This window comes from Chlamydotis macqueenii, chromosome 1 (genome assembly GCF_036417535.1).
Source record: "Chlamydotis macqueenii isolate bChlMac1 chromosome 1, bChlMac1.mat, whole genome shotgun sequence".
Classification (NCBI taxonomy): domain Eukaryota; kingdom Metazoa; phylum Chordata; class Aves; order Otidiformes; family Otididae; genus Chlamydotis; species Chlamydotis macqueenii.
In genome coordinates this window covers 57,421,279-57,430,445 of record NC_141556.1, presented here as the reverse complement: position 1 = coordinate 57,430,445, position 9,167 = coordinate 57,421,279, and the positions used below count along the sequence as shown (strand labels likewise).

General features: G+C 45.5%; 1 protein-coding gene across 1 annotated transcript; it reads right to left on the bottom strand.

The window, feature by feature from the left end:
- Positions 1-444: 444 nt before the first annotated feature.
- On the bottom strand, positions 445-9,150 carry LOC104479078 (thiosulfate sulfurtransferase). The gene is made up of 2 exons (XM_010119630.2): positions 8,531-9,150; positions 445-931 (listed from the first exon to the last, which is right to left on the bottom strand). Exons 1-2 carry the CDS (start codon positions 9,114-9,116, stop codon positions 633-635), a joined length of 885 nt encoding a protein of 294 aa, XP_010117932.2. The 5' UTR covers positions 9,117-9,150; the 3' UTR covers positions 445-632.
- Positions 9,151-9,167: the final 17 nt, after the last annotated feature.

Below are 9,167 nucleotides of genomic sequence, written 5' to 3'. Positions count from 1 at the left end.
CACCTGTGCCCAGAAGTCCTCATCAAATACACAGGATTTCTTGGAGACTTTCATAACACAGTCACCATAATCAACAAGACTATTTCAGTAGAATTGGATCTTCTATCATCTCCAAATGCTTCACATGAACTTACTCACCTCCATCAGAGAGGAAGGGGAAGGTGCTTCCATTTTCCAGATGCTGGGCTGGCAAAAGGTCCTACATTCAGTCAATGACAGAACCACAACTTGGCCCTCCTTTGCCGAGCAGCCAGTGCTACATTTTAGCCCCAAACTTTTCATTCATCCTGTTCCATCATGGACCTGAGCTCTCACCAGGCCACCAGAATTTCTGCAAGTCTCTAGGGAACGATGTAACTCTCCTTCATGTGGCAAAGCTGCTTTCCCACCCAGCACAAGCCGGTCACACGCAACAGAGAAGAATTAGAAATATTCACAGATGCATCATCTTAGAAGTAGATTTTATTCATTTTGAGATACCAAAAGACTGACAGAAATCTACTGATCATTCTTAGAAAAACTGTCAAAATATAAATCAGCATGTTTTTTCTTTACTTGCAGCTCCTCCCTTTCCCTGTACCCTGGGCTGCAGACAGCTGCTAGATCTCATTGGCCAAGAAAAAATTCTTCCTCTAGGCCTTGTTGCGCTTCAACTCAGAGACCTTGTAGCGAGGTGGGGCACGGTGGAACCACTCTGACCAGGAACCATCATAAACAGCCACATCACGCTTGCCACACAGGTAGGCTGCCAAGGCAATGTGACACGCCGTGACACCTTTGCGGCATGTGGCTGTCAGTGGCTTTGAGAGATCCACTTTTTTCTCACGGAATATCTGTTGGATCTCCTCAATACTCTTCTCATGGCCAGTTTCTGTTAGGAATGAGTGGAAGGGTATGTTCACAGCGCCAGGGATGTGACCAGATTCCAGCCCTGCAAGAGTGAAAAAGAAAAGGAAATATGAGCAAGGAGACACTAACGTAAGTGATGAAAGACATCTACAAAAGAGATATGAAAGAGAGATCACTCCAGATACTCCCACTCTCTCCAAGATACTAATTTGTTTCAGGTGATGATGAAGATGCAAAGCAGCATGGGGCTAAAAAAAAGGAGGACAAAGATTATTCAACTTTGCTGAAGTAAAAACTTCAAGAATATTTAGCAAACTATTTCCCCCCTGAAAGCAATGAGAGGTAGGAATCTGAAGAAGCCCTAGACATGACAAGAATCAAAGAACTGCCACAGAAAAGATCCTAACAAAAGCATTAAGAGGATCTGAGTAAAGAGAAATGTAGCAGTGCATTTCTGACCTTCCCCAGCAGTGCGTAGTGTACACAGCTTTCAGAAGAAGAATGGGCAGCTTGTATTTGAAATTTGTGAAACTAGTTATCTGTCCACAGTTTACTCCTGTGTCACCTTAAAATCATACTTCAGAAAACTAAAGCAACCTTAAAGTTGGCCACATTACTGCTGAGGCAGCTATCCCAGGGCAATGGGATCAGAGAAGTGAGAATTTAGGTTTTTTAATCACTTTCTATTCACTCCATCAATGAAATTAGCACAGGTTCTGTTTTTCTACTGGTATAACTGACTACTTCAGGTAAGCTGAAAGTTGTATCTCAAGAACAAGGTATTTAGAGAGAAGCAGATATGATGGACAATATTTTCATCACACCTTTGAAATTCAAACCCTGTCACTGCAGGCTTAATCAAAGTCCATTACACTCCATGGAAGCTTTTGAACTGACTTTGAGAGGCTTTGGATCAAGCCTCACTGGAGCAGGAAAAATATATTAAGTTGAAAATGCATTTCAGGAAATGATTCCTTGCTAGGTTTGAACTTCTAACAAGACAGCCCTGGGAAAGTCACATAAACAGTAATCTGTTTCACTGACAGCTTTCCACTTGCCTAAGTCATCAGGGTAACCAGTCTCAGGAGATAGGAGAGATTGGGGCAGAGAACCTCTGTCATAGTCAAATGATCAAAGTATACCTAGTCAGAGATTGACATCACACATCATAATGACACTCCAGTTTCATCGCTCATGCACAGTGATATCATGACATAACGAGAGATGTCATAAGGGGAAAACAGGGCTTTGGCAGGATATTGATGAGGAGATTTTTGCTCTACTGGACAAAGACTGAGTACCTAAAAACAACCAAATCTGCTCTGAGTCAGCTTCACAAGATCTCTCCCTGTTCCAGATGGACCTTCTTGGTCTCTTGATTCATCCTCCCTGAGTGCCTTAGAAATCTGGCACTGTAGTCTACTAGTCACCTCATGCATCCTTCAGAAGTGTTTAGTGTTACAGGGAGAAGTCAGGAGAAAAACTGCTGACTTCTGGAGGGACTAACATTAAAAAAAAGGTAGGGTTTTGGACTGATGCTTTCACCACATTTTTTCCAGTTCCAGAAAACAACAGTTCATCACTTCAGCAGAGAGAACTGCAAAACTATGCTCATTAATACACTGTCTGTATGGCAGAGGGGAAATACAATACAGAAAAGAAGTGTGAGAAAACCCTGTTTGTAGTTCTCAGACTGCAGAGCTCCTTACCGGTGAGAGTTACATGACTGGGTTAGGCTACTGCCTTGCCACAGAGTGAATGGTCCTGACCCTGCCATTTGGCAAGGGATTTCTGCAAAGCTCTGCTGCAGTACTGGCGACCACCCCGATAAAGACAAGTCTGGGAGCCGCAGAACAATGCTCTCACACCATTCTACGGCACTGAAAAGTGTACTGAGATCAAGAAGTCCTGGGAGCTGAACTAGAAGGGCCAGCTCTTTCTCAAAGAAGCTTGCTGGACTGCCGGTTCAGTTCTCAGGTATCTCAGGCCCTGTGGTCATGATCGCTTTTCTAAACTGTTCACAGATCTTAAAATAGGTAGGTTTGTACCCCTCTCTTATTGGAGACTGCCATGACATACGCTCACCACTCTTAAACAACTCTTCCATTAGGAGATTAGTTGATCTGAAACGAACTGTCTCACTTTAGAGCATTTTTTAATTTGATCTACAGGGAGACTTCCTCGCTCCAGAGATTCAAAAGTTTGTTGGAGCCAGATACCACTGCCTGCACTCTATGAGTGAAAGATGGGGAATTCTGCAGAAACTGCACTTACTCATGTATGTGGATGTTTAGCCAAAAGAAAGAGCTGACATTGCACAACCACAATCCCTTGGACTCCCTAAGAAGTGGTTGATGAAGTTGTATCAGCTCTCTCTCTGCTAGGAGAAGAGGAGAGAAACACAGGACTGGAAGGCAAGGCTGGACACAGCTGGGATCTGAACAGGTGAGAAGATACATCTGCTCCTGCTTCATATGACACAAAGCATGCTCCATGCCAGACTCATGCAATCACCCTTAGAAACTCCAGGAAGGAACCCTAGGATTACACAGCCTGGCTGCCAGCTACTACAGTGATCACTTTATAAGCTCCCTCTCATAAAAGCATCCATCTCAGAACCAGTTGGGATTCTTGCCATGAAACCTCCCATATTAATTTCCAACATTAAGTTCGTCACGGTCAGTTCATACATTATTTATCCTTGAGTTAACATTGCCCTGCAGCTGAAATAGTTTTTCTCCCTTTCTGCTATTGCTCCAACACACCAACGGGGAGTCCTCAGCACTCCCAACAGCCCGTGCCCTTAGCCTAAACCCAGTAGGAGCTCATTAGATGCATTTTTTTGCTGCCTCGCTCACCCTAGAAACAGTTCTAGGTGACCACTAGGCTTCTAGGTAAGGAAGTGGCACTTCCTAGCATCTCCACTGCTGGACAGGAGGCTAATAATTGCTGTTGTCAAGACCAAATCACATCTGAGGTTCTTGCAACCAACTAATTCATCCAAGTCTTATCCTCTTCTACTGCTTCCAAATGTGGATCTCCAGCTTGTAAGAGAAACACAAGCAATTAAGTGTTTCAGGCTGCTAAGCATTCAGCCTTACTCTCCAGCGTTCTATTTCCTGTCACTTCTATCACTGCAGGTGGTAACTCACATAATACTCCCCATGTGATCATTTAAACATTCCCAAGGCTGTGCCAGCAGCACATTTCAGTAGCAACTCCCTATGTACAACACCTCAATGATTCACAAAAACATGAAATAAAACATAGAAGCCTAATGATGGGACCATGCTGGCAACTTCCAGCCCCACAGATCTGCTTTCAGCAGAAGCTCTTCTCATCTCCCTTATCTCCCTTTCAGTGAGTTTTTTTTTTTAATATAACAGTACTTGTGCTATTTGCCCTCTTCTCACACTGAACTAATAGCTGCCCCTCTGTCCAAAGTATTAATGAAGTTGAAACTGAACAAGTCTACCTCATGTGTGCTTCCAATGGCTGGAAGAAAAGATCAGATATAACTTTCAGGCATGCATGTTCCCATTTCTGTTATCTGGCAAACCAATTCTGTTGGCAAGGAAATAGAGCCCTTAGCTGCAATGCAAGTTTACCAAGGTATTTTATTCAATTTTGCCTTAATTTCAAATATTTTTTTTCTTGCAGAGTTTTTTGAAAGCCTTCCAGTCTACCCCTGTTATGAAAACAGATCAACAGCTACCTAGGTTGTGCTGTACCTCCTATCTTAAACACAAATACAAATCTTGCTAGTGTTTCTGTCCTACAGAAGCATGCTCTGATTAAATTTATTAAATTCTTGCCTCATGGAGTTGTAAAGTCATATGACTGATTTTTGACACATATTCAGGATGGAGATCATCTGCCTCTCAGATGTGAGCACATGGATATCTTTTGGTTATACTTCCTCTTTAGAAATTATATTTTCTGCTTCTTTCCCCTTCTTCTTGCTACTCCTCCCCCTACTCTGCAGACTTATCCTCAGTTGAAAAAAAATAATGGTAGCACAGACCCAGTAAAATTCTGAGCCTGTACAGAAATAATCTTTCATCTGGAACCCCTGCTAACTGCATAGCAACCCTATTTACTCTTTCTCTCCTTGTTCTCTTTTTATTCACTTTGCTCCAGCAGTTTTTGTTATTTGTTTTAATTCTTTTTGCCAAGTCTCACTCAGCTTGGCTTCTGGCAATCCTCCCTCACAATTTGTAACCTGTAATACGTTATCTTCCTCACTGCTCAATCCCCTTTTCCACATCTGTTAAGATGCTCTGCTTAAACAGATATTTTTTATGACCTTTAGATCACGTTTAAAAGTCCCTTTCAACCCAAACTATTCTATTCTATTATTTCTTTGTTCACTATTTATCTAGGTAAGACTACAGCCCCTTCTCTCCAGGGTTTCCCTTTGCAATGAAAGCTCCAGATGGAATTTCTCAACGTCAAAAAGATAAAAGACATGCCTTGTCCACATTTAACTCCCCGTGGTCTTGGAGTTGGCTGGCTGCAGATAGCTGCTCCTTTCCAAATGCCTCTGTTGCCTCCTTTTTTATCTCGCTTCCATTCAAGCTGTATGCTTTGGAAGGGACCATTAGTGATCTCACTAACCTACCACGAACTCATTGGAAAGAACACTTTAAGCTTGGTCCTGGCCAGCTCCCCAAGAGTCCTTGCAGCCAGACCAATAGGCCTTTGCCACCCACACCAAAATACTGGGTGCCTATACAGACAGAAGAGTCAACTCCAAGAACCAGCAGGGCCATGGTGCTAATTCTGGCAGCTGATGTTTGTCAGCCTTGGCACATGAATGGGCGGCTTTGGACTGTAGGTTCCTGGGGGATGAAACAGACTTTGACAAAGTCTCTCACTCTCCATGTCGCGCCTTCATGGTCAAAATAGAGCCAGTCCACTCCCAGCTGCAGACTCCACTTGGAGAAGAGAGGGAAAAAGCAGCAACATTTCATTCTCACTCCCACTACCTCTGAACATTCAAGCCGAGCAAAATCTTTATGTTTGGGGCAGGGAGGACTGAGAGGTGGGGAAATGGGCGAAACCGTAAGTCATGTATGCACAAGGGAGACAAGGACTACCCAAGAGCTGAGAATAAGAAGAAAAATAATGGAAGCTCATGAAATGACTTTGGGTTTGCTTTCTTTTTTGGACAATGGATTTCTTGCCTGGCAACTTTTCCCTCTTTTCTCAGGTGTCTGCAAAAGAATTCAGAAATTTGCAACTTTTCTGTATGCATTTGTTCAGCTGTAATTCTTGTTCCTCACTTTTCAGTGCCCAATACTCAGAGGAAGTCACCACTGATAACCATCACGTAATTATTTTTATCATCTGCCCCTGTATTGCCTGGGATTGTCTCAGTTCAGGCTGGTCCCACAGACCCGCACCCTGTAGTGCCTCAGTAAGCCGATCCTTGCAGGACCTGGGTGGGCCATTGCTGAATCATTGCTAGTGAGCACGCCCAAGTTGCTAGTTTGTCCAGAAACACAGCACTGTGCAGGGACACCTTTAACCACTCAGAGCATGGGTCAGGTCTGCACATCTGATGGGCTTACACTGCACATCATACATGAACATCCAAGCTTTTCCATCAAAAGGACTACCTGCACTTAAGACCTATGAGATCTGGCATGCAAAAATGCCATCCATTTTTCTCCACCCTGGCAATCTCGGTAAAACTCCCCCAGCAACTAAAAACTATCCACATATTACAGCTTATCTTAAATGCTCCAGAGGTCTAAATCCCAGCAAGGCAGCGTAAAAATAAAACAGGGACAACTAATTCTTACCATAAGGAACTGAAAAACTAAAGAGGCAAAAAAGTCAGCTGAAATTAGCCTCTTCTAGAGATGGAGTTCATGGAACTGGAGAGATTAATTGACTTAATTAGGAAGTCAAGAGCTGAGGCAATAATTAAACTGAAATCACCTGAGAACACAGCAAGTTCCTTAACCTCCAGACCATTCTTCTCTAAATTGCAGGCAATGTTTCTCCTCCCTGATTGGATGACCTCTGTAATTAATCAGCATTGATTTCAAATTGCTCTTTTAGGTGTAAGCGCTGCCTTTTACCCACTACTGGCTGTAGCGCAGCGACTGGCTGGCCTGGTTCAGAAGGCTGTCAGACTCCTGTGGAATGAGCAGCTGTAACTGGAGTGGTTATCCTGGTGGATCTGCTGTGGGAAGCAAAACTGGACTACCACAAATAAACTGTTCCATGCTGACTCATTTCAAAGGAAAAATCTGTTTTCAAGATGCTGGCAGTGACTGCAGTATTTGTCACCTGGTCACAACCCCCACTTTGGGAAAGAGAATGTGAAATCCACCAGCTCCCAGCGAGGAGCATTTTATCCACGTCTTGAGGCTAAAATTCAACCTTTACTTTGATGGGCTGCAGCAGGCGAAGAAAGAGAATGAGTGGTAAGCCTAACTCCCCCTCTTTCCCTGCAACAGTCTCCTGTCACTCCCATTGCCTCTCTCACCCTCTGCATTGTCTTCCACAGGTCAAGTGTGCTTGGGCAAGTAGTAGACACTTATGTGAACCACGTGTACAGAGCCATTTACAGCGAAATGCTCCTAAGGTTCAGACCCAGTAATTTATTTCAGGACATGGTGTCACACTCAATGGCTGTACAGCAGCACATACGTAAGAAAACAAGAACAGAATGACAACTGACCTGCAAGGCAGCCGCACAGCACTGCCTCAGGACCGCAGAAGCCTGCTTGCATGCCCGCTCCTCCAGCGTGGAGCTTGACTCAGACCCAACAACTGTTGCTGAGCTGTTCTGTCCTTTGTTTTGAAACCCTGCCTTTCTTTTAAAACCACTTTTCTGTGATTCCCTTTTGGAAGAGAGGTTATTCTGGGACATACCAAGGCTTAAATGACACAGTAAGGGCCTCCTTTAACAACCAACTTGAATTTAATTCCAGGCACATTGCAGTACCAGCTGTCCCCACCGCACAGGACTTCTCCCACCCCTGCTGCTTGCGTGTCCAGTGTTTGACCAAGGCAACAAAATCAATTTTTGTTCTGGTTACTCGTGGCAGCCAAAAGAGAGAGGCTGACAGCCCATACATTCAGGAAGCGTTTGACGCTTTTCTTATTTAAGCTTGTTAGATTTAACAGCAGAGAGCAAAAGGACAAAGATCAGCTCAAGCGAGTTCTCTATTTGCTGGGAACCAGAGCAAAAAGGAAAATGTCCTTTGGGTTTCTGTGTTGCCTAAAACTCATGCTTTTGCTGATGCATTCATTATTGTGAGAGGTGCCTGTATGAATACTGACAGTTTGTGCGCGTCTGCTAGTGTTAGATAGGACCCTTAAAAAACCCCTGGGAGCTCTCACCTCTTATGTTTGCATTCTGCATTCTGTCTGATTAACTTCTGCAGGGTGTGGAATGGGGATCCTGGAGCCAACTGACTGCAGACCTTTTCTGCTACTTCCTCCTGCAGCTTTACAACCAACTATAAGAAAAGCAACCTGTGAGGGCACTGGGATCCAAACGCTCAATTGCAGTTTCCTTAAGTAAATCAGTGAGTTAGGCTAAGGCATGCCTGTGCATTAAGAAAAACTGTTTGCTGGCTGGGAGAAGTTGTTATGCCCAGACTAGTATTGACACTCATCCCGATCTGGTGCAGGGCGCAGGTGCCGATCCCACCTGTGTTACCTTGGTCCAGCTCGGTCCCCCGGAACCGGCCCTCAGGGCGGGAATCCACCACCTGGAACTGCAAGGACCCCACATTCTGCATCATCTCTTCGAAGGTCTTCAGCAGGACTGTGTTCAGCTTGGCCTTGAAGACAGCCGGACTGGGCTGGCTGACCTCCGCCGTGACGGGGTGGCCCTCCTTCACCCAATTCTTGAAGCCACCATTCAGCACAGAGACCTCCTTGTGCCCGAAGGCCCGGAACATCCACCAGGCACGGGGGGCATAGAAGGTGCCCAGCTCATCCCCATCGTACACCACCACATGGGTGTCGTTGCTGACCCCCAAGCGCCCCACGTAGTCGGCGAAGTGGGACTCACTGGGCAGCATGAAGTCGTAGGGGGAGGACTGGTCCCGGCACTCCTCGATGTCAAAGAAGGACGCCCCGGGGATATGCCTCTCCTTGAACTCCTGCCGGGCATTTCGCTCCTGCGGCGGGTACCAGGAGGCATCCAGCACCCGCAGGCTCGCCCCCACCCGCCCGGCCTGCACGGCCTCCGACAGCCATTTGGCGGTGACCAGCGCCCTGCCGAGCCCCTGCCGCGCCATCTCGGAGGGCCCAGGCCGGGAGGGGGCGCCGCCGCTGGGAACACACGCACG

Coding starts and splice junctions, on each gene's coding strand:
- LOC104479078 (XM_010119630.2), bottom strand. CDS start 9,116: ATGGCGCGGCAGGGGCTCGGCAGGGCGCTGGTCACCGCCAAATGGCTG. Junction 932..8,530: donor GGGGACCGAGCTGGACCAAG/GTAACACAGGTG, acceptor TCACTCTTGCAG/GGCTGGAATCTGGTCACATC.